General features: G+C 48.8%; 1 protein-coding gene across 1 annotated transcript; it reads left to right on the top strand.

Annotated features, from left to right (window-relative positions):
* The first annotated feature begins 8408 nt into the window (after window positions 1–8408).
* Window positions 8409–24317, top strand: GDF6 (growth differentiation factor 6). The gene is made up of 2 exons (XM_036264438.1): window positions 8409–8832; window positions 23359–24317. Exons 1-2 carry the CDS (start codon window positions 8409–8411, stop codon window positions 24315–24317), a joined length of 1383 nt encoding a protein of 460 aa, XP_036120331.1.
* The last annotated feature ends 489 nt before the right edge of the window (window positions 24318–24806 follow it).

Here is a 24806-nt window from a genome sequence, read left to right as displayed (position 1 = left end):
GAAGTTGGGCATTATCTATTATTGCTAAAATATAAGCTAATTCTAAGAGAGGGTCAAACAATGGCAGCCATGTTAACCTTCAAAACACAATATAGCAAGGGAATCATAGTGTTGGCTTCACGTGATCATAAAAATGCACTATACAGGGAAGAAATTGGTATTTATTTGCTGCTATGTTTAAACAAATGTCAAATAATAAAATCTCTATGGGGGAGATAGGGTTCCCCCCTCCTTTCAGGGCCACTGTGAGAAATAAATCTATCAAGGGACACAGTTAAATAAGAGAAAAAGTAGGTTAGTTTCAAGTAGTAGGGTTTTGTTTTGTTTTTAAGGAAAAACATAACATTCAATTCATCTGGATCTTAAATTAGGATTAGTATGAAAGGAAAGTTTTAAAATGTGATTCAGTCCCAAATGCTAGCTAGTTCAAAGAGAGAAATAGAAGGAGTGATGGAATGAAGAGAAAAAGAAAAGGCAGGGAGAAAGAGGAGGTGGGGAAATGGAAAGAGAGAGGATAATGAACCAAGAGTGGGGACAATGAGAACCACAAACCCACCTGGAACTGCTTAGGCCACACAGCACAGGGATGACTCACAGAAGGAGCTTCTAGGGGAAGAGGCTGTGATCAAAAAGTCTCAAGGTCTGGCAGGTGTGGCTGACTAGTTGAGCATCGACCCATGGCATGCACCAAGAGGTCGCTGGTTCGATTCCCAGTCAGGGCACATGCCCAGGTTGTGGGCCCGATCCTCAGTGGGGGGCATGCAGGAGGCGGCCAATCGATGTTCTCGCTCATCCATGCTTCTATCTCTCTCTAAAAATTAATAAAGAAAAAAAATTTTTTTTTAAAGTTTCAAGGAGGCAGGCACATAGAAATAACTGAAACAAATTAAATAATCTTATTTAACAATAAAAAAAACAAAAACAAACAATAAGAAGAGGAATTGAGGATGGCGCACCTGGTATAGTTGAAGAGGTGAAGAAGAGTTTTTTCTTAATCCCCGAAGGATTAGTACATATTTTCCACTTGGCATATATGCAGATAGATATAAATTTACCCTCTGTTATTCTTATTAACAGAGTCTGTGCAAAGGAATTAAAAAGCCAAAATTTTCAACAAAGCTGTTTAGAAAGTTCTGTGTTTAAGCGTATTAATTTACAAATGGCTATTTCTTAAATTGCCCTATTAAATCTTTGGACTTCTTATTGCAGTAAAATATGCACAACATAAGATTGACCATTTTAGCCATTTTCAAGTGTACAGTTCAGTGGCATTAAGGACAGTAACGTTGTTGTGCAACCATCACCAACGTCAAAGTCCAGAACACTGAACTGAAACTTTGTACCCATTAAACTGAAACTTTGTACCCATTAAACACTGACTCCTCATTCCCTCTCCTGCCAGTCTCTGGCAACCACTGTTCTACCTTCTGTCTCTACTTTGTTTTTAAGACAAATTCATTATAACGTGTAAGTGGGGAATTTCATAATCTTAGCATTTGAGAAGTAGCCTTGGACAGAAGGCTTTCTGAAGAAAGGTAGGGCTTACACTGAATTTTCAAACTCTTAAATCTCATATTTATCAGTTTCAATATGAAATGTCCAATGTCAACCATTTCTCAGATCTAAAGTGTTCATTAAATTAATTCCAAGTGAACAAACAATAAATATGTCTTTATTTTTAGTGATTCCTAGGAACAAACACATCAAAGTATTTTTAAGTACGTGAAATAAAACAGTTACATCAATAATTTCTATTTGACTGGAATATAATGAAGTCTCATGCCTTAAATATTACCACGAAATATATGAAATGGTTTCTGAAATGATTTACCACTTTTGATGGAGCACTTAATTGTTCTCTGTGATTTCTTGTATAAGAAAACCTGGCATATTAACCAGTAGACAAGAGAGCAATAAACAACAGATACTGCAGTCCTTTGGCTAATACTGTTTGGAGTTCAGAAGCAAAAATAGATTATGATAAATTGATAATAAACGTGACATTCTCAGTCCTTGTAAATAAGCCCTAAATTCAAGAACCTCTATTTTCCCAGAGCCCCAGTAAATACACTTTTAACAGAGATCTCATGTAAAGTAGCCATATGCTTATAATTATCCAAATATTGTAGATCCCCTGTGTGAAATTTCACATCTTTATTGCTTCTATTTTAATGTTTACAAAGTTGGTAGTAATTTTTAAAACCAAATGTGATCCTAAACAAGAAAGACAATTTCCTATGTGATTGTAATTTTCTATGCAAGATTTGGCAAGGATCAAATCATTCTTAGAACCTTAATCATTACTCTTATAAGCATCCTATGTGCTCATTTGAGAAGGCACTTTGTCTGCTCAATTTAAGTATCCCAATACCTATTAGCAAACTGCAATGTGTTTTTAATCTAGAATGTTTGGACAGACATAAAACATGTTGAATCATTACAGAAGAAAAGTGTTGCCACAAATTCGCAGTGAAATCCAGTGAAAGCTCACTATGACAAACAAATTTAGCCTCTTCAGAGAAGTTACTTAATAAAGAGAAATTCTTAAGAGCATATGAAAGTTAGTGAAATTGAACTTTTAAATGTCATTCCAGAGCAAAAGTATAAAGATTGAGAACTGCTAAGATTAACAGAGAATTATTTGATATTTTAAAAATCCAAATGGTTGAGTAACTAATGATAACCATACTTACTAATATCTGTAATAAGAATGTTTGTATGGCTAGCACATGACAGAGCTGGGATCCAAGTCTTCGGCTCCAAGGCCCTCCTCTTCTGTTTAACATCCATAGTTTCTAGGATGTCTATTGTCAGATTCATTCTGATGCAGTTTCTGTCTCCCTTTCAGGTTCTAAACAGGCCCAACCCTACTGATATTTAGAGATCTGACCAGATTAGCCACGTCTGGCCTGGCATGACTGTAAGCAATTAAATACACCTGGTTTGCATGGGGAATGAAAATTATTTGCTCATTAGGAATGAGAATCATTAATTTGATAATAAAGTTGCATACTGTGTATTTCCTTTATAGCTTTCTCTTAAAAATAAAAGCATTTCTTGAAGTTCTTGGCAGGTAACTTGCCCCTATTTCATGGTGTGGATCAGTGGTTCCAAAACCTCAGCATGCTTCTCAACAGCACTCCCTAACCAGCTTCTTAAAGTATAAATTAATGGACCTGGGGCCCTGAGTCTTCGGTGGGGCCTGAGAATTTGCATTTCTAACAAGTTTCCAAGTGATGTTGATGCTGCTGATCCAGGGGCCACCCTTTCAACCACTGGAGGTGGCAAACTACCACCACTGGTTGGACAGCTCTGTGCCCTGTGTGTAACCAAACAAAGGAGAGCAGTGATTGGATGGATTTGATACCCCCAGTGGGCCCTTGTGCTCCTTTCAATATCCAGAACTGGATCCAATTACCTTCCCATTTCAGTGCTCTCATACTGGGGCAGGCATGGGACTGACAATCTCCAGGTCACACCAAGTTCAGCTGATAGAGTGGGGAAGCTGAGGCCCAGAGAGGTTATGACTATTATATCATCAGGTATAACTCTTCATTCCATTTCATTTAGCTTGTCTGTAAATCATTCTGTGAAGGAATGGGAGTGCCTGAACGAACAAAGGAAATGGAACAATCAGCCTCAATATAAATTGGGGACAGCAGGAGGAATCACAAGGCTGATAGCTCCCAGTCTAAGTTGTGAAGGAGACATTTTTACCTTACGCGTACCCTTCCCTAAGAGGCTCGTTACATTTTCTCTGCCTTTCCAAAGCAAACCATGTTCACCTTTCTTTCTGATACTCAGGACTCCATATGTTTTTCACCCTTGACCCCCTTTGAGGAACATGGCTCAGGACTTGAAGCCAATGGCTTTCATTTTTTCCCGTGTTGAGGGGCCTTTTCTGCAGACAAAATTTTATGGCAATGTCAGAAATGTAAGAGCAGAGCTGCTCAGGTGGGAGCAGTTGTGGGCAACATAAGGCCCTCTTGGCTGGTGTCCTCACTCCTCTTGTTGGAAGCTTGGGAAGCGCTAAGAAACAGAATTTTCAACCCACTGCCCTAGTCATTTTTTGCCATTACCCTTCTTTTCATCAAGACCCACAAGTCTTAAGTCTCATTTCTCTTGAACAACATAGGTGACAGCTATCTAATCCTATCAAACTATTATTTTATCAATTTATTCAGAATAGTATAATGGTGGTAATAAAATATGAATGGGGATCCTACTGACAATGTTAGCATTTTAACTGGGATATCATGAAGATAGTACCTCAAAGTAAAAAATTACCTTATCTGTGCAAATTTTGGGTTCTAGAATGTCTTCCTAGGATATATTTCCAGAGCCTTTAAAGTTACTTCAACTGTGGATAGGGACCATGCTTAAAAGTCAAATCTCCTCAGTCACTTTTGTAAAAGTTGCCTTTCCAGTAACACTTCGATGAAAATTGCATAATAAAAAAGATAATTTTCTTTCTTTATTTAAGAGAATCTTCTCTTCTTGAGTTAATATAAAATAATGATTTAAATACAAAAGAGCACAAATTTCAGATAGTAGCAGGGACATTCTATTGGTTTTAGTCCTATGTCCCTGGGCAGGCACAGCTTTCATTTATAGATGCTTGGTTGCCAAATGCTGCACACACCTTATATGTGACTCTAATTTCTTAAAATCATATTAATAGTTGTCACTTTTCCTTGCCCATCCTGCAACCTCCTATAAATAGTCCCATGTTCATCGCGGTTTGGTTCTCCATGGATAATTCCATGAGTGTCCACAGGGGGGCAGGACATACCAGACTGCAAGGTTGTCTGTATTTCCTTCTATTTGAGGGGGGAAAACCTAATTACAAAAAGTATGACCTGGTCAAGGGACTAAAGGTGCCTTCTCACTTCAGCTCAAAAACATCTTGCCACTTTTCATATTCTTCATAGATAAAGGTGCTGAAGAAATTATGAGAGAATCTAAAGACTGAAAACTTAAATTCTATAGCATTATTTCAAGTTCTCCAAATGTGAGATCCAAAAGCAGACTTTGATTTGTAGTGTGCTCTTTACTCTTCATATCTTTATTTTTATAACACACACACACACACACACACACACACACACACACACACACACACACACCCCAAAGGCCCTGGCATGCCTGTTAACATTGGGGTGGAGTTTTATTTGAAAAGGAGGAAGAGAAAGGCTTTGTGCATTACTGTGGATCATTGTCACTATATTTGAAAAATATAGAGGAGAAGAGTTGGATTAGAAGTCAGAAATACTTGCCTCCTAGTTCTTGGTAGATTTCTGACAGCTTGTGACCTTAAGTCCCTCCATTGAGTTTGTTCCTCTCTTTGCTCACCTATGAAATCAGTGCTACAACCCTTTCTGGCAAAGAGCAACCAGCACCTTCCTTGCACAGACAGACCAGAGGCTGGTAGCAACGAAGGAGGGGAATCCTTAAGCTAAGGAGACTGACCACGTCCTGTGTGATCACTGTCCTGTTGTCATTTATGCACACATGACTCCATCTAGTGTGTGAGAGAACCTAAATCAGAGCAAATAGGCTCATCACTTTGTTTCCTGTTTACTGAAAACTTGAAACAGATAATAGTTGCTGTGAGCAAAATGAAAAGAGAATACAGACACCTGCAGTTGCCGGCAGGAAACATTTTATTGAACGGAGAGTCTGAAACCATGAACCATCATTAACCAGGCTACATACTGGTAGAAATTAAAATACTGATAATATAAACCATAAGTGTTTATTGCCCCGAAGGAAGAGGTGGAGAGAGACCACAAGTAAAGGGCCTCTATTAGATGACACTCAGGCAGATGGACATAGCGAGGTGCACAATAGGCTAGACAAGACTCATGCATGCATCCCAGACTGACAGGTAGGCAGAAGGGAACTACGTGCCTGCAAGTGAGAAATAAGGGGTTTTAGTCTGTGGATTTGCAGAGGTGGCATGGGTAGGCCATAGCAGGGTGGTGAAGACCTGCAGAGAGGGGCAGAGGACACAGAGGATAGATGTTGAAGGAAACGAGCTTGGCAGTAATACAAAACCAAAAAACCAACAACAAACAAGGATGAGCAGACATGCTTTGGCCATAATGTTAAGTTACAAAGGAAGACTACAATACAGCTTCTATCTTTGCATTACAATAATATGAAAATGGTGTGTATATAAAAAAAATTAAGAAGGAGTGGAAGGGAACACATAAAAGAAAAACTATTTGATTTGTTGTAATGGCAAAATTATCTGAGAAACAATTTTTTTATTCAGCTCTATTTCATTTTATACTCTTAATTTAGTAAATAATACACTATTTTAAAACACAGAGAGAGGAAGGAAGAAAAGGTTATAGTAAAGCACCTTGGACTCTAAAATCTCTGAAGTTAAAACTCATGAAACCAAAACTAGGATGGGGCCAGAAGGGGCATCCATGGAGATCCAGAGGAGAGTAGTGTGACCTTGGGCCTCAGATTCTCTATGTGTAAAATAGAGGTAACATGTACTTACCTCATAAGATTGTTTTGAAGATTAAATGAAATAATATATGGAAAGGGCTTGCAACCTGCTCAATTCACAAATTCTCCTTTTTGCCATTACCTGAGGGAGGTGAGTACTCAGGGCAGAATAGAGCAGGAAAGCAAAACTTCCCCCACCCTGGCAGTTACCTGAGTGGTCCCTGCAGGGGCAGTAAAAGAAATGTAAAAGCAAAAGAGAGAAAAGGGAAGAAAGTGAGAGGGATTGAGGTAGAGAGGATGGGAACACACACAGAGTAATGTAGGAAAAAATGGTCTGAAATCAAATAAAACCATAAAGGAAAGAAAACAGCAAGAATGAAATCAAGATACTAGGCCAGTGACGAATTCTTGTGTCCTGGAATGGGAAGAACCCTGAGTTTGAGGTCTGAGCCCTGGGTTCTGTCCCTGGCAGCATGTCCTCTTGGCTAAGTGTCCCTGGAAAAGTCATTTATCCTCTCTTAATTTCATTTGTTAAAAATCCGTGAAAGTGAAAATAGTAAGGCCAACCTCACAGAGCTGTTGGGGCATTAAGGGAGAGCATTTTATGGTTAGGGGCTGAGCACCCAATAAACGTACAGATAAACTCCCGTCCTTAGCGCCGGGCACTGGGCAATAGCTGTGGGAGAGAAATTCTCCTCCTTGATTTGCAGCGTCAGGCCCAGAAAGGAGCGGAGTAGTGGGCGGGAAGACAGGCCGGGAGAATCTGGGGACAGATAAAGGAAACTCATGATGAGGCGAGGCTGGGCTGAAGAGAAACAGATTGGGGAAGAGCTGCAAAGGGAGGGTCCGCGGACAGGGAGGTGGACGCCGGGGCGGGAGAGAGTGGGAAGGCAGAGAGCGCTGGGAGGGCAGAGAGAAGAGAAGCAGGCTGGGGAAAGAGGGGTTGGAATGCAGAAAGCACTTGGGGAAGGAGGAAATACTGAAAGCGGAGGGAAAGAAGAGAGGGGAGATGGGGATGCAGTGGTCGCGGTGGACAGACCGCCAGAGGGAAGAGGACCCGGGGAGCAGACAGAGAAAAGAAGCGACTAAAGCCAGAGCCAGAAGAGTGTGGGGACTTCGAGAAGAGGGGCTTCGGCCTGGAGGAGCGCGCAGCAGTTTTAGCGTCTATCCAGACTCTAAAAAGTGACCTTTGCCTGACCTTGAGGGTCGGAAACAGACGCCCTGTCTTTGTGGAGAGCTGCACCACACCGAGAGAAAGGGGCTGTTCAGGGCTGGGCCTCCCCTGGCCCAGAGCTGGGCCCTGAAGGGAGCGACAGCTGGCCTGGAGGCTGCGGCAGAGGGAAGAAGGTACCACCGCCGGAGCTGCCGCCCAGTACCACTGCACCGAGCTGTCTCTGGGGGGCGCCGCTGCCGCTTCTCTCCTCCCGGGCCGAAAGCTCCCAGGAAAGTGGAGGCGGCTGGCGAGGACCGAGACTCCGAGCGGTGCTGCGGAGGGACCGAGCTTCAGACAGTGCTAGGGAGACCCTGGCACTGCGGATGCCCCTGGATTCCTCGCTGTGGGGCGGCCGATGCCGCCTTCTGCCCAGCGCCCCTGGCCCGCTCTGCTCACACCGCGGGGCAATCCCGAGCGCGTCCCGCGGGGGCGCTGCATCTCCCTTCCACACCCGCACACTGCGGACCCTCTCCCCCACACCTCCTACACGCACCACCCGGCCTCTCCTCCCACCCTCCGTCCCCCTCCGCCCCCCTCCCCTCCCTCACCCTCTTCTCCCCTCCCGGCTAGGGGCGGGAGGGGGCGTGGCAGGGCCGGGGTTTGTGTGGCCGGGACCCGGCTCCTCGCACTCCGAGTCCGCCCCAGGAGCCGGGCCCCGGCCGCTGTCCAGCCATTCCGTGCCTCTCGCGCCCTGCGCTGCCGTCTCTTGGGAAGACGCTGCCACTCGCTCACCATGGATATTCCCAGGGTTCTGCTCTCGGCCGTCTTCCTCATCAGTTTCCTGTGGGATTTGCCTGGTTTCCAGCAGGCTTCCATCTCATCCTCTTCGTCCTCTGCCGATCTGGGCTCCGCCAAGGGAATGCGAAGCCGCAAGGAAGGGAAGATGCCGCGGACGCCGCAGGAGAGTGCCACTCCACGGGCGTCCCCGGAGCTCCACGAGCCACAACCGCGGGCGCAGGAGGAGCCCCAGCGGCCGCCGCCGCCGCAGCCCCAGGCACAGGAGCCTCCGGGCAGGGGCCCACGCGTGGTGCCCCACGAGTACATGCTGTCAATCTACAGGACTTACTCCATAGCGGAGAAACTGGGAGTAAATGCCAGTTTTTTCCAGTCTTCCAAGTCGGCTAATACGATCACTAGCTTTGTAGACAGGGGACTAGGTAAGTGGCAAAGAAGACGCCAGACTTCTTTCTCCGGGAGCTCCGGAGCCAGGGAGCTGCTCCAGCTCTGGCCGGAGGCTGCATTTGTAAATTTCCTTCCGGCTCTGGACACCTTTCTTTTCTTAAATTGTTTTTTTATTTTTATTTTTCAAAAGTCCGAGTAAGTTTCTTGATGCGGCTGCAGATTTAATTACAGTTTGCAATCCTCCCTTCCTCTTTCCTTTCTTTCTCCCTTCCTTCCTTCTTCGTCTGGTCTTTTGCGGAAAGCAGCGTGGTGGCTGCCTCTCTGGTGGCTGGTGGAGGAAGCGTGCAGGGCGGGAGGTGGCGGGCCAATGACCCGGGCCGGAGAGGGGTCGTGGCAGATGCTGACGGAACCATGCCACCGGCTCCCGGGTTTTGCAGGGTGCGCGTTCCAAGGCTTGAACTACCTTGGGACCAATCGGTCCCGGGGGCAAGAGTGAGCGTTGGAATGCCACGAGCTTCTGTCGGCTCCAGGAAAGCCGGCAGATGCGAGTCCCGTGGTCGGAGGAGCGAGTCGGCGAGCGGCATCTGGCAGTGCCCTCTCCCTGCGGCTGCACGGGTGCTGAGCTCATCCCGGTTCTGAATGTAGGGATCGTCACCCGGGCAGGAGCCCTGCTCCTTCGTGGTGTGTGTGTGTGTTTGCTTCCGCAAAGCGCCTTCCCCGCTCCAAGTCGTTTCTGCAGAGGCAGCAATTGGCAGGGCGGGCTGGGGGCAGGGACAGGGCAGCTCAATTTGGGGTTTGTTGGTACAGTACTTAATCCACATGGGTGCATGGGCGAGCTCATCCACCTTTCTCATCCAGCCAATGCTCCTCTCTTGCGCTCCTACCAGGGCCGCAGTCACTTGCCCTCTTTGCGGGCACGGGCGCCTGCCTTGGTGTCTGCAGAAACCCTTGAGCCCCCTTCTCGCTGCAGGTGTTGGACTGCAGCATGGGGAATGCCTTCCAGAAAACCTCGAGCTCCCCCCGGTCCCAGAAATTAGAGAGGGATCTACAGGCGCCAGAACTCAGCTCCTAAAGAAGAAAGACAATAATGTGGATGGAGACTAGAAAGGAAGGGAGAAAAAAAGAAAGGAAGGGGGAAAGGAGAGGAGGGGAAGGAGAAGAAAGGAGGTAAAAGAGATTTAGGTTATCTGCTCTGACGTCCTGCCCAGATTTAGCTCCGCGCGGTGACCCTTCCCCGCCTCCCACTGCTGGGAAGTGAAAGTGGGGTCACCCCGGAACCCGCGAAAGTTCAGGCGGAGAGGGCTGCTCTGCCGGGCTGCCTTGGGTACCCGCATGTCCTCCAGACTTTTCAGAGCTTCCCGAGCTCCAGCCCTCAGACTCCTCCCTTGCAGACGTCTTCCTTACGGGCAAGGGTCCTGCCCTGGCGAGATTCGTCGCTGCCTCTGGAGGTCAGCGAGGTTCATGAGCTGCTGAAAGGTCCGGGCGGCACATTAACGCTGGGTATTATGAGGTGATTTTAGTACTTAAAAAAGTCACCTTTGTAAATACACGTGGCTTCTTCGTAGTGTTGGAACTGGGTCCCCCGCCACCATACTACCAGCGCAGCTTGCCAACTTCCCCCTCCACTCCAAACCCTGTTTCTTTCTCCCTCCTTCCTAATCTGTTTATCCTCCGCCTTTTCTACTAACGTAGCCGAAGGAGAGCCTAAGGAGCTCAGAGAAAATTGCTCAAGAGGCCTTTCCCCAGGGGAAGAAATCCCGGAGGCCCAGGCTGGCGGGCGGTTGGGCGCGCATTTTCTTTCCCACTAAGGGAAGTTTCAAGACTCTCCGCCCCTCCCCCAAACAGGCACCCCCTCGCACGTTCGCTGCGCGCAGCGAGTTTGGCACAGGACCAAGGGACTCTGCAGGCGGTTTGGAGGTGTCTACCAAAGCCTGTGGCCTTCAGGCAAGTGTAAGGAGGCTCTGGGGGCTTCAGGTCCGGGTCAGACACCGGCTCGCTTCACCTTTGCTTACGCTGCAGCCTCTCCCCGGGCACCGAGCTGGACGCCCCTGGGCTCCGGAGGTAGGGAAGGGCCTGGCTGCGTGCCCAGGCTGAGGGTTGGGGGACTCTGTTTCTGAGCCAAGGTCTCCAGGCTAGCTGGACCGAGATCCAGACGTCCGGCTTCAGCTCTGGAATGCCGTAGAGAGATGCGGTCCCCAGCCGAAGGAGATGCGGCTTGACCACCTGGACTGCAGTTTCAAATGCGCGGTCTCCTCCACGCCCTCGGGTTCCCAGAACACACGAAGAAAGGCAGTTAATTGATTGGGAAGGCTATGCAGCTCGTCGCACCCGCGCGGGGGCAAAGGAGTGCGGGGCGAAGGCTGGAGGGGGGACGCAAGGGAGGGGTATGTTGTAGGCTACAGCCCCAGCTTGATAAAGGGAAAGCCTCACTTTCCCTCTCACTGATTTTGATTTGATGTGTCACCTGCGGTGACCTCGGGTAGGACCTTCCGGGGCTTGCTTAGCATCGGGCCCCTGATTGGAGTGTTTCAACTCAGCGATCTAATTGAGGGTTTATGTCATAACACATCAAACGGTGTCTAGTCTCCCGTGATGGAAGGGACCCGCCAGCCGCGCATCCCCGGCCCCTAGAGAGGACTTCCGCCCCTCTCGTGTGGGGACTCTCAACCGCGCCAAACCCTCCAACATCCCCTCCCCCAACCCGTGGACGGCAGGGCGAGAGGAAAGAACAGCGGCCAGCCAAGAGGCCAGCCAAGAGCTAGGCCAGCCGCACTAACTTGTTGCCTTGCCTCGAGGATGTTACAATCGCCATCGAATGTGGCAGACTCGGCTGCGAGGAGCTGGGGTCGCCCAGGGGGAGGAGCAAAGAAAATGGCAGGAATCCCGAAGCCGGTTTGCAAAGCATGAACTACTTACTCATGTGCAGTATTTGTAAAAAGCTTTGCTCGCCCGGGAATCCGGAACCCCAAAAGTTCCACCTGAAGCTTTCAATTAAGAGTGGAAGAGCAGGGATAAACTCTTTCCAGAGTGAATGAAGGACGTTTTAGGTCTATTAAGATAGCAGGATCTGTTCTACCTCACCGCTGCCGCCCTCGCCCCACCCTCAAGAACTTCTTGCAGGTTACAAAAAAAAATTAGTATGTTCCTCCTTTAGATTTGTTAACCAAACATCCACAGGTAATAATAGTAACCAAGATATACTGAGCATTTACTGTGTACCAAGCACTATGCTAAAATCTGTTACATGAGTTATTTATTTAATTCTAACAACAATCTCCAGGAGCCTGCTACAATTACTGTTTTACAGGTGAATTAAGGAAGACAGAGAGGTTGAACAAGTTGCTCAAAGTCACACAGCTAATGAGAGGTGAAGCTCATATCTGGTTCTAGATGTATATGCTTGCCTGTGGTACTATATAGATAGAGTAAGGGGTGAGGAGGTTTTTAAAAGATTGTGGCAAGAAGCAAAACAATGGACAGATACCCTTCCTCCTCAAATATTCCTCTGTAGTCTCTTAAGACCTAGTTAGTAGTTGGAGTGGAACTTTGGATTTAAGGGTCTGCCTTGTTTCCTCTTTATACACCTTGTGAAGGGCACAAACTATGTTATCCCTGATATTTTAAATGCCTTTATAGTGTTCTTTTAAATAATTTTGAATCTATAAAGATGAGAAAGTGTGTGCATGTGTGTGTTAGTACAGTCATAGGACCAGAATGGACCAGGCTGGATATAGAGAAATTACGATTAGTACAAGATATAACTCATTAAAAGCCTGGACCCTGAACCCCGGGGCCTGGGAAAGTCAGACAATTAGTACTTCTATGAATTCAACATGGCTGAGAGATAGAGTGGGGAGGGAGAGAGAAACAAAACCGGACTTTCAGTTTATGTAGTGAGAAGTGCCACAGAATTCCAACAAGGGGGACAAAAAAAAAAAAAAAAATATCCCAAGGATGAGGATACCAAAATGAGCCTAAGATTATCGCTGCGACTTAGGTTTCCAGATGATTTGGAAATAAGAATACTCTTTAAAAGTATTTTTTGCTTGTTGTGACAATAGCGCTCTCAGAAAGGAGTCAGTAGGGAACAGATAAAAACCAAAACGAGATCGGAACATCCTTGAAGAACTTGACACCCTAGACATGAATCTCCGGAGAGTTTTCGGTTGATTGTTTGTTGGCTTCTTGGTTTACCTTCTGGGTCGTGATTATCAAGGGGCAGGGCAGGACAATGGTGGGGTAGCCGGGCTGAAGGGAGGGCATTCTAAGGGCCATAGAGTTCCTTCCTTCACAATTGAAGTTCCTCTGGTACAACATGTTTATGCAAAACAGCGAATTTCTGGGCGAACCTGTGTCGCAGAGCGGTTTTGTAATCTACGCTGCAGCGCTTTTGCCCGGACCCTGTTGTCGTTGGCAAACGGAAAATGAAATATAAGCGGGGAAGTATTTTAATGGGGACGGAGGGAATTCACAACTGTTAATTATTTGGTGACCTTGTATTCGATTTGTTTGAGTCCCTTATAAAAACACTAATGCAGACCAGACGGCCAAGCGAGGAAGCCGGCAGAAGGTTCCAATCTAGGCTTTATTTTCCCGGAAAGAGGGAACAGCCTTGGAAAAGGATTGCTGAGCGTCCAAGTGTGCGTGTGTGCGTGTGCCCGCGCCCGCGTGAACGCCTGCTCGGGGTTTACTTTACCCAGAGGTTCAGACCCACCTCCAGCCAGGTGATCTGGAAAGTCCTGGCAAAAGCCCGAGAGTAAGGGAAGGAAGCCTTAAACCACAAATTTGTTCTGCACTTCTGGTTGCAATGATTAAAACACTAAGGCCACAAACCAACCCCTAAGTCATTGGTTTGTTGTTAAATATCAGTTATTCTCACCCGCATCCCTAAGGCCTTAAGGGCTGCTTTGCAGGAGCCTTACAAAGTCCGCCTTAGCAGGAAGCTAGGAATACCTAGAGTTACCTGCAGCAAGAGTGCAAGTTGGCGCTGGAATTCTGGGCGAGATTCCTGAACAGGAGAGGCTAATCTGAGGACAACGAGAGTTCTCCCCACTGCGGGCGGCTCTCTGGCCCTGGGAGTTTGCGCCCTAGAGTTGCTGGTGAGGGCAGGGATAAAAAAACATGCTCAAACATCCTTGTCATTTCTGCACATTTTAAGACAAAAATTACCTAAGCTAGAGACCACGACAGGCCTTATGAACCCTTTTCCCAGAAAACCAAACCAAGACATGACATGAAAACTCCCCTTTAGGACCGTAGAGGATACCTGTCCTCAGGCCCTGGGGGAACATGGGGGCGTTGCATTGACAGGGACCCTAGCGCACCCCCTTTTTAACCAGCTGAAATTCTCCGGGTTCTGGCACACCTCCTGGAAATTGGCGCTGTCTTGCTGGAGCGGCGTGGGAGAGGGAGAAGGGAGCCGGACGGACAGATGAGGGAAAGATGGTATGGTAGACACAGGGCAGAATGAGACCTTGTATTTCCCTCTAGGATGTAAGAGCATCAAACGACCTAGAGGAAATCAACAATGATTCTGGAGCTTTAAGTACAGTGAAGGGCATTAGTTCAACAATCCCTCCCGTGTTGAATAACCCCACGCACCGGTGCACTCTGGACCCGGAGAAGGGATCTGAGCCGAGGCTGCGAGGTGTGGAAAGCGGAATTTGGATCCACCAGGCCATTTCGTTGCCTGGCTTCTACTGCTTCTCTCCCCTCTTTATAAAGCCCTAGCTGTTTATTTTTTAAGTTCAATGTTGGTTAAATGGTATCTCATGTTTACAGGAATTAAACAGGTCCTCTTCGGCCTAACGGGTTCCAAGGTTGCTGTTTTCTGCCTTCCGGGTCAGTCCATTAGTGATGCTGGGGGTCGAGGTTTGGGTGCGCTTTGGGTGAGGGGATGTAGGCGCTTGGAGGAGGCTGGCGGCTCGCAGCGCGGGTCTGAATTCCCGGAGCTGCGCGTCGCGGAGCCAGTGGCCTGGGAGCCTGGGGGCGGGGCACGGTTTAGAAGTCCGATAGTGGGCGTGTGGGAGAAGAGAGAGGCGGACTTTTGGCCCACGCTGGCTGGGTTTAGCTTCTGGAACCCAGCCGAAAGCCGGAGCAGGGGCAGCGCAGAGTGCTGGCTTTGGGGTGGTGGTGGTGATGGTTTACACATTCCTTCCTAAATAACATAAGAACCAAAGAGAATCCCCGCGCCTACTTTACAAATCTGGCTTCAAGGCAAGCTGGTCCAGCCCCTGCCTCATATCCCAGTCGACTGCCGCTTCCACACCACGTGGGGACAATTTTGAACGAAGCTAGACTCTGGCACATTGCTGCCACCACGAATTTCATTTTGCTACGGCGTTATTTAGGAAGTCCCCCAAAGTGGAGCGGAGTTGAGCGATCGCTTCTTCAGAAGCTGCGCCCGGCCTAGCATTTGGAAGGACACTTCAGAGAGTTTTCTCCTGCGCAGAACCCTTAGGAGTAGAGGGTCCAGTATCTTACCTACCACGCACCAATTTGAACCCCTCCCCCCACCTGCAACCTCTGATCTGGTCAGAGAGGGAAACCGCAGGAGGTTGGAGCCTTTTCTTCTTTTGACCTTGGAGCTCGCAAGTCAAAAGTCCCGATCCTGCCAATGCTGTGGTATTCTCTTCCTCCCAGTCTTTTCCTTCTTCCTCCCACCAATACCCCTCCCCGCCCCTGCCTTTGGCCCCCTGGGCTCCGGGGAGGCCCTAGTAGTCGACAGTGCGAGGAGCGCAGCCCCTGGCAAATCAACTCGTCGGGGCGCTGCATGCGCAGCCCCAGGGGAAGGACCTCAACCTTCGAGGACACCAGAGATGAAGGGGTGGGAGCGCAGGCTGCATTCGGGAAGTGGAAAGGTGGGGAGAATGAGTAGCCTGTGGGGACAGTACCGAGCTTCTGTTTGGGTTTCGTCTAAAGTGATATCAAATTAAGATTTGAGCTGCTATGGTTGGGAGGTGAGGGTGAGAGAGACAGCGGTGAAAAGAGACGTCTTGTGAAGTGTCAGGATCTTGATATCGCGTTTCAGGCTCTTGGGTCCTTCTCAGAACGCACGGCCACAAGGGTTTGCACCAGGTTCATGGAAATTACTTTTTACAAGAATCCATTTCATTCTAGATAGGCAAAAAAAAAAAAAAAGTCTCCCTGATGCACTTTCGGACTCCTTCTGGGCATGTCCAGTGCCCTGTGCTCAGGAGACAGGGCTGGCCAGTGTCTCCCGCCAAACACTGTGGTTGGAGGCTGAGGAGTCGACAGCCTGCAGAGTTGTATTTTCCATCGGGTGGAAGTCAGGTGCCCCTTCTCTCCTTTTCCCAACCTCACACGTTTGCTGGGGCACCTTACTTTGCTAACACTGCGATTTCTCTGCAGGATCCAAGCAGGCCACCAGATCTGCTTAACCTGTGGGGTTTACAAGGCCCAGGCTGGTCCTGGAAGGAGTGCTGGGTCCAGAGGTTTGGTGAGAGGGTGGGTAAACCTCTCTGAGACTGTGGAGGACTCGCCTTAGGCTTTGAAAGGAGGAAGAAGCTGAGAAATCAGGGCAGTCTGTTGGGGGAAATACTGGGGAAGCTGAGAGATCCAGAGAGGAGTTGGGCTGATGAGTGTGTGTAGCTAGGAGGCGCACACCCTTTTAGATCAAGCAACCAGAACTTGAGGATGACTCCTAAGGCTGGCTTGGTGGCACTGCAGTCCAAGGGGTCATTCATTGCTACAACCCCCTCTCCCCTCCAGCAAGTGCCTGGTTTTTGCCAAGGGAAGAAGATGGAGAACATTGCCTCTGCCCCCACCCCAGACTGGTTCTATGGACAGAGCATACCTTACAAAAGGGTACTAAAGGGGGAAGTAGGAGGTGGGACAAGGAGACTCATCCCCAGGCCTCTCAGGAATGCCACCACTCAGCCAGGAAGCCAATAGGGTTAACATATGGGCTGGCACTAATCCTGATCCCACGGCGAAGGTACCTGTAAGGAGGTTCAGGCTGGAGGTCATCTGTTCACTTGGCACAATGGGAAGAAACCATAGTGGTGGATATGGCATGGAGAGGCTTAAAAGGATCAAGGTGATGGGGGTGAGGCCTTGCCCTTCTCTGGAACTTAGATGAACAGGAACTGGAAGCCTCTGCTTCTTTCTTTATCTAGCACCTTACTTCACTCACTTCTGGAAATTCTATGGAGATAACTGAACTGCACCTCCTTAAATAAGGCCAAGAGGAGACCAAGTGCATGCATCTTCCCCTACTTGGATGCAGGTAGCTGTAGTAATACTGGCTGCATTCATTGGGTACTCTGTGTATCATACACTGCCCTGGGTGCCTTGACTCTGACCTTTACAATGACTCCGAAGAGTAGGGAAGGTTCTCTTATTTCACAGTTAAGGCATATGAGACTGGGAGAGATTTGTGATTCAGTCCACTTAGGTCACCAGCCAGTTACTCACAGGTCAGGGTTCAGATCTATGTCTCCTAGACTCTAGATTCCTGTGCTCATTCCATGTTGTCAGTAGTAACTAACATTTTCACATATCAGATATCTTTCCTATTCCTTATCTTATTTTCCATCTCTTCTTTAGTGACTGTGAGCTGCTGTTATTAGCCTCATTTTGTAGATGAGAAATTAAATTTCCTGGTGAATTTTTGGTCACAAGTCAAATTGTTGGCATCCCTTCAGTTCTGCTGAGTAGAAAGTGAGTGACTCTTGGAGACCAGGGATTGATCCCTCCCTCTGGGCATGGCAGCAAGAACCTCCTCAGGGATTCTACCAGGCATAGAGAGCAAGGGCTGGGATATTCAGGGTGGTAGCACAGATACTGGAGCCAGGCCTCGTACTTTCTAGGGCAAGTTACTTTAAAGTTTGTTGGAGTTTTCTGATCCACAATGTGGGCATACTGGTGATATTTTTTCCCATAGGTGGTTTTGAGGCTTAAATGAGTTTGTAAGTTAAGAATTTAGATTATGCCCAGCACACAGTAAGTGCTACACCAGTGTTCGCTATTATGATTTCTATGTTGGGTGGTCAAGCAAGAGCACCCTGGAGAGGCTGAATTGTGTGGATGGCCCTCTGAATCTAAGCCTCTGTGAGGATGCTCTTAGCAAGCTCAGCGGTTTGCAAGCCTCAGATCGCAACAGAGGCCCGACTCAGGACAGGAAGAAGAGGGATGCCCTGAAGACCACTGTGTCCGGAGAGGTTAATGGTTGGAGCACCCAGAGAGACATCTTTTATACAGGACTTAATGGGAAAGGGAACTTGCGGAAGGTAGAGGACTGGTGGTTCAGTTTTCTCACTCAGTACACCCGATTCTATTTCCGACTTGGGAACTGTGGCATCTCAGGGCAGTGCTAAAGCTGAGGGACCTAAGGAAGAAGTGACTCCAAACCCAGCCTTGAATTCCTTGCTTAGAAAAAAATCCTTGTGGAATCCAGCCCACCTTGTGTTGATGGCATTGGTGATGAGTACGCGTCCCATGTCCTCCCTCCCTTTTTGCGCCTAGGCCCTATGGGAACCTTCATAGAGGGGCATGGCCACAGGACTCAATGTGGGGGTTGGAACTAAGACCTTCAGATACCATCCCTTTCTAGCTGCAACATAGTGGACAAGTGAAGACACCTCCTGGAGCCCCAGTTTCCTCATCTATAAATGAGTACAGCTATAGCATGGACCTCAGACACTCCAGGTGAGGATTCAGGGACAGATGCCACCAAAGCCCTTAGCACGTGCCTAGCACGAAGGTGATGCCCCATAAACTTCACTGCTGCTTGCTGGCTCACAATGAGGGGTGAGGGAGAGGCTTAGCTGCGAAGACTCCAGGAGTTATAAAGATGGTAATTATCCCTCTCCTCCTTCACTTAGAGGAGTTGGGGTGGGAAAGCAGGGTCTGCGCGTTCGGAGTGCACAGGCCTGGCCCGGTGGCTGGAGAAGGCGGGTGGGGGCAGATCAGACACCTGGGCAGAAGCGGTCAGGGTCACCGTCAGCAGGACTTCTGGGGAGGAGGGTTGGGGGAGCAGCGTCTTGGTCGGGAGAGCTGGAGCCGAAGGCACACCCTCGGGGCGCCAGTGAAAGAAAATCTAACTAGGACTCTCAAAGGGACCTCAGGCTGTATACTTCTCTCAGAGATGTCTTGGAAAAAATGCAGTGCGGGCCCTTTCTGCCCGAAACCAAAATAAGTGGCAGGTTTTCGGAAACCCTCTACAGGGTGGTCCAGGGGAGCCTCCGGCAGCAGGAGGAGCCCGGGTGGGCGGGCGAGTGAGGCACGTCTCCCGCCCCTGTGTCCCTCAGGCCACATCCAGGGGCTCAGATTCCCAGGGGTCTGGTCTTCGGCGCCTTGGGCATCCTTTCCTTTTCTATCTAGTGTTGGTTTGCTTCTCTAGTTTCTCTCAGCCAAGTACTGTGACCCTGCACAGATGCCTTTACCGTCTTAGCCAGTTTCTTCACTTAAAATGAGTGTGATTGTCCCTACCTTGCAAGTGATCAGTTCTTCCTTTTCTGTTTACTTATTTGCTTTCCTTTTTTATTTTCTATAAATTGCACCCCAGATATGCATGTTCGAAGTGTTCTCTGTCTTTTACCAACTTGCTCTTAACTCTAAAAGGCTGACGTATTTACCAAGAATTTTCTTCAAATATGCAGGTGGTTTGTTCCTTCTCCTCTCCTCACCCTGTCTTCCTCTACCACCCACCAGGGAAAGTTGATAAGCACAAGTCCAGCAACTGTAACTTGAAAGGTCTACGTGTCTAATACTCAACAAACACCTAGTTAACTGGGGTCTGAGCCAAGCTGTAACAAACCAGGTTGATGCAAATTAAAAGCAAAAATTTAAACAAAAAATCCCATGATGTATTACTGATCAATTTTATTTAAAGGCCTAAAGCAAATGCTTCACTTTCAAGATGTGAGAAAGTGCCACAGACAGATTTTGAAATGAAAAGTGCAATGTTTCTTGTCAAGGGCATGGGTGAGAGGGTCATTTGATAACATCAGCCCTCATTTATATAGAGCTTGATGGGAAAGGAGGCTTTGTGAAAAAGAGTGTGAAGAGCCAGCTTCCTACCCATAGGTGGCCATGGCAGCAAAGCCGGGCCTTGTGATGACCAGTCACCGGTCAGTAGGCAAAGTATCTGCAGGGTCACAGCAGCAGATGGGCAGTGGTGTGTGCACCCCCCAGGTCAGATGCTTGCTCTAGGCTGTTTCTGTGATGCATGGCTCTAGTGCAGGTCCAGACAGGTGGGGAATGCGGTCTGCAGGGGAGATGCACAGAGCAGCCACCTTCTTGGACCCTCTGTTTAGGAGTTAGAGCTTCTGGAGACCCAGTGAGAGAATGTGTGGCTGAAAGAGTAAAAAGAAATTGAGGGTGGCTGGTGCAGGGTCAGGGGTAGGCAGGAAGGAGCTGGACAAGAAGGTGATTTGGTTCTGGAGTACCACCTCCAATGCTGCCCTGGGCCCCGTGCTTTGGAGAGCCCTATTTTATCCATTTCCAATGGTACCCTTCCTAAATGGTGGTGACTCTGAAGAGCCAAGGAACATATTCCTCTAGATTAGTTGTTCTAATGTGGGATCCCAACCAGCAGAATCAGCATCATCTGGGAACTTACTAAAAATTCAAATTCTGGGCCCTACCACAAACCTCTGGGATCCAAGAGAATTTACATTTTTAACATCCCGTGTGATAACCGAAGATGTAGGTGGAGGGTCTTCAGCAGACAACAGATTTAGTGGTGTTCTTATTTATTTATTTTTGATTTAGTGGTTTTGACAACTACTATTCTACTGTGGTACTCAAGCCACAGAGTTCTTGCCCAAAGAGCCCTGAATCTATCTGCAGGGCCTTGTGAGCTTCCCTATCAGACCTGTGATCCTCATAACAGTGTATCACAGCTCCGGTGTGTGCACCTGTAGCCTGGGAGCTTGGACCTCTGGGTGAAGGTGTCCACTCGCATGCTGGTGATGCCCATCAAACCCTGGAATAGAACTGGTATGGGAGGGGAAGGAGCAGGATACAGGCTGAAGCTCTCATTTACACCCTTTCCCAAGCCCTGGAAAGAGTGAGTGCCCAAGGCTGCAGAATCAATATAGCCCTTTCTCTACAGATACTTTCCTCTGTTCTGACCACTCCTGAGGACTAGAGAAATGTGACTTAGCTGTGCAGAATAGCCATTGATTAGTCCACACTTAAAAAAGAAAAAAAAAAAAGAATGCAAACACAAGCAGGCTGATCTCTCCATGTGGACTAATCAATGGCTATTCTGCACCTCATGTTGTGGTAATCCCCAACCATAAAATTATTTTTGTTGCTACTTCATAACTGTCATTTTGCTACTGTTATGAATCGTCATTGGAAATATGTGTTTCTAATGGTCTTAGGCGACCCCTGTGAAAGGGTCGTTCGACCCCCAAAGGGCTTATGACCTACAGGTTGAAAACCACTGATGTAAGCAGACATAGGTTTTATCTTAGCAAGCTCTGAAAATACAGTTTGGATTATATTACATCCCTTATGCCCTGGCAACTATTGGTTGCTTTTAGATTCTTGTACCTGGACTACAATGGGGGAGGCAATTGGTTAATTGGGCTTAGGGGCTAAATGTTTCTACTTGGGAATTAAATAGACCTAGGCTTGGATTTCAACCTCACCACTTGTACTAGCTCTCAGACTTTGGTAATTAATTTATCCAAGCCCTGAGTTTCCCATCTGTAAAATGGGAGCAATAGGGGTACCTACTTTACAGGACTGTTCTGTGCTGTGGATAAAATAAGGATGAAAAAAATGTCAGCCCTCGCAACATTTAGCTGCTGCAGAAAGTGCCATAGGTTTGTCCCTCTCACTACATCCTTGGTTTGGGGAGAAATATGAGAGGCAGGAAAGTGAAGCCTAAGGCCATAGGTCCAGAAATCTGGGTGGTGGCTGAGTATTGTCAGGCATAGGTTTCTCTAAAGGAGGAGAAGAAAGTGCGTTGAATTCCCACTGATTTTAATGTAACCCTGGTAGGTTTGAAGGTCTTGGCTTCTATAAATCAACTGCCTCCAGCAGCTTTTCCCTTTTCACCTCTCTAACCCTCCCCACAGCTCCCTCTCAGGTTGGGACTTGTGTGTCAGAGCCAGGCAGCCAGCCCTGCGGTCAGCCGGTCAGCTGAGTGGGGACTGGGTGTGGCTCAGGCTCCAGATCTAGTGCGCTGGGGCTACATCTGGACTGGCAGTGAGGGTCGGACCTGGGAACCAGTGACACTTTTACTATTGAAATTGACCCAAACTTTACTGGCTTCTGGGGAAAGCTGGGGGCTTTGGGGATTTTTGTATTTGCTGGGTTGTAAATATTTTATGAGAAGGCAGCCCAGAAAAATCTGGTTAGCTTTCTGCCTTGCACATTGAAGTGGGGTTGGCTTTATAGACAAATGTGTCAAAAAAAGAAGTCCAGTTTTGTCTTCATCCCAAATAATTCGCTTTGGATTTTAAAAGCCCATTACTCCCCCCACTCTCCACATGCCCTACATTTTTATTTCTCACCTGCAACCAAAAGATTTATCTTCAGGATTAGTTGAAAAGCATGAAGATTTCAGGTTGTGTGGGTGGAGGAGGGGAGAATGTCACTGTGCATGTGTGTTTGTGACTGAGATTTTTTTCCTTCCAGAAGTGTCTATTTCTTATTGGATTCAGGATAGATGCCTAGTGCGTGGGTTTCTTCGTTTGTCCCCCATCCCCATCCCCACCCCTACCCCAGAAAATGAAAAAAGACTTCTGAAAACCTCATTCCTCTTTTGTTTGTTTTCAAATGGTGGATTTAAAAGAGAAAAAGAAATCATGTAACTCTTTATTCTATCTGCTTTGTGTTGGGTCAAATGCTTCAGCAGAACTGCCTGATGGGCAGCAGCTTCCCCACTAGACCACCAGTGGGTCTAAACTAGGACTGCATCTTTAAATCATCTCGGAGCTTTAAAAAAAAATGCATTCCCCCTCCAGCAAAACCCCTATACCCAGGTCCCTGTCCGCAGATACTGATTCACTTGCCTGAAGCAAGCCCAGGCAGCTGGTAATTTTTAGGTTCTTTAGATGATTATAACGGCAGGCAGATTGAGAATGGCTATTCTAGAAGTTTCTCACTTATTGCCCTGCATGTGCACTACTAGGTCAGGCACGGTTCTAAGTGCTGGACTTGACATGGTACTAGCTCCCATGGGCTGGAGGAGGGGGTCTGGGAGGTGACATTTAACTGAGACGTGAATGATGACAACAAGCCAGCTCCGAGGAAATCTGGGGGAAGTGCGGCCCAAGTTCGCAACCACAAAGGGCACATTAGTGGTTACTTGCAAGCTCCCGGGGGAAAACGCGGGAGGCCGCTGCGTCAGCTACTCCAGCAGCCACCGACTTCCGCCCTGGGAGTCCCGGGTTGACCGGGAGGAGGGGGCCTGCCTGGTGCTCCTGCCTTAGCCAGGGTGGTCAGGCCTGGGGCTGGCCAAACTGGACTCCCGGCCTGCCTGCCCTGCTCCCCGCCCTTTCCTCCCGGGGGCAGCCGCAGAGCACCGGGCTGATCTCCTCCTTAAGTGAAACTGACTGTAATTATTTTTTATCTCGCAGACGATCTCTCGCACACTGCTCTCCGGAGACAGAAGTATTTGTTTGATGTGTCCACGCTCTCAGACAAAGAAGAGCTGGTGGGCGCGGAGCTGCGGCTCTTTCGCCAGGCGCCCGCATCGCCCTGGGGGCCGCCCGCCGGGCCGCTCCATGTGCAGCTTTTCCCCTGCCTGTCGCCCCTGCTGCTGGACGCGCGGACCCTGGACCCGCAGGGGGCGCCCCAGGCCGGCTGGGAAGTCTTCGACGTGTGGCAGGGCCTGCGCCACCAGCCCTGGAAGCAGCTGTGCTTGGAGCTGCGGGTCTCGTGGGACGAGCCAGACGCTGGAGAGGCCGAGGCGCGCGCGCCAGGGTCCCAGCAGCCGCCCCCGGACCTGCGGAGTCTGGGCTTCGGCCGGAGAACGCGGCCCCCCCAGGAACGTGCCCTGCTAGTCGTGTTCACGAGATCCCAGCGCAAGAACCTGTTCGCCGAAATGCGCGAGCAGCTGGACTCGGCCGAGGCAGCTGGCCCCGGAGCGGGCGCCGAAGGGTCGTGGCCGCCGCCGTCGGGCGCCCCGGACGCCGGGCCTTGGCTGCCCTCACCCGGCCGCCGGCGGCGGCGCACGGCCTTCGCCAGCCGCCACGGCAAGCGGCACGGCAAGAAGTCGAGGCTGCGCTGCAGCAAGAAGCCCCTCCACGTCAACTTCAAAGAGCTGGGGTGGGACGACTGGATTATCGCACCCCTGGAGTACGAGGCCTACCACTGCGAAGGCGTGTGCGACTTCCCGCTGCGCTCGCACCTGGAGCCCACCAACCACGCTATTATCCAGACGCTGATGAACTCCATGGACCCCGGCTCCACCCCGCCCAGTTGCTGCGTGCCCACCAAATTGACTCCCATCAGCATCCTGTACATCGACGCGGGCAATAACGTGGTCTACAAGCAGTACGAAGACATGGTGGTGGAGTCATGCGGCTGCAGGTAGCGGCGCCTTTCCTGCCGCCGTGGCCCGTGACCGCAGGGGAGGCCTGACTGCAGCGAGTCAGAAGAGGAGCTGGCCTTGGAGGCAGAGGGTGGGGGAACAGCCTGGACAAGCAGCCGGATGGGAGAGGAGGGAGCTCAGCCTTCCCAGAACCTTTCATCTGCCAGCCCAGAGGGAGATACGGATTTTCACACCTTGCCTGGCCACCCTGGGAAAACAAGCCAAGGAGGATTTCTTTAGTTTTTACCTTTATTATTGTGGCTTTGGATTTACTTGTGTGTCTCTTAGGTTTTGGTAGGAGGTGGGGGAGGGGAGACACATACCTGTTTCTCAACTGCTTTGTGGATTGAAAATAATAATAGTTTAAAAAGAGAAACAGTGTGGTAGGAAGGATCACTTTTGACCACATCTTGGTTTGAATGTTTTCTACCTGGGTAAAGAAGGTGGGTCTTTATGGTCATGTCACAGCTAATCCTTGTGACCAAGCAGAAA

The sequence above is a fragment of the Molossus molossus genome, unplaced genomic scaffold, assembly GCF_014108415.1.
Source record: "Molossus molossus isolate mMolMol1 unplaced genomic scaffold, mMolMol1.p scaffold_m16_p_16, whole genome shotgun sequence".
Lineage (NCBI taxonomy): Eukaryota > Metazoa > Chordata > Mammalia > Chiroptera > Molossidae > Molossus > Molossus molossus.
Note: the sequence above shows the minus strand (reverse complement) of the source record. Positions and strands in the feature narration are given on the sequence as shown.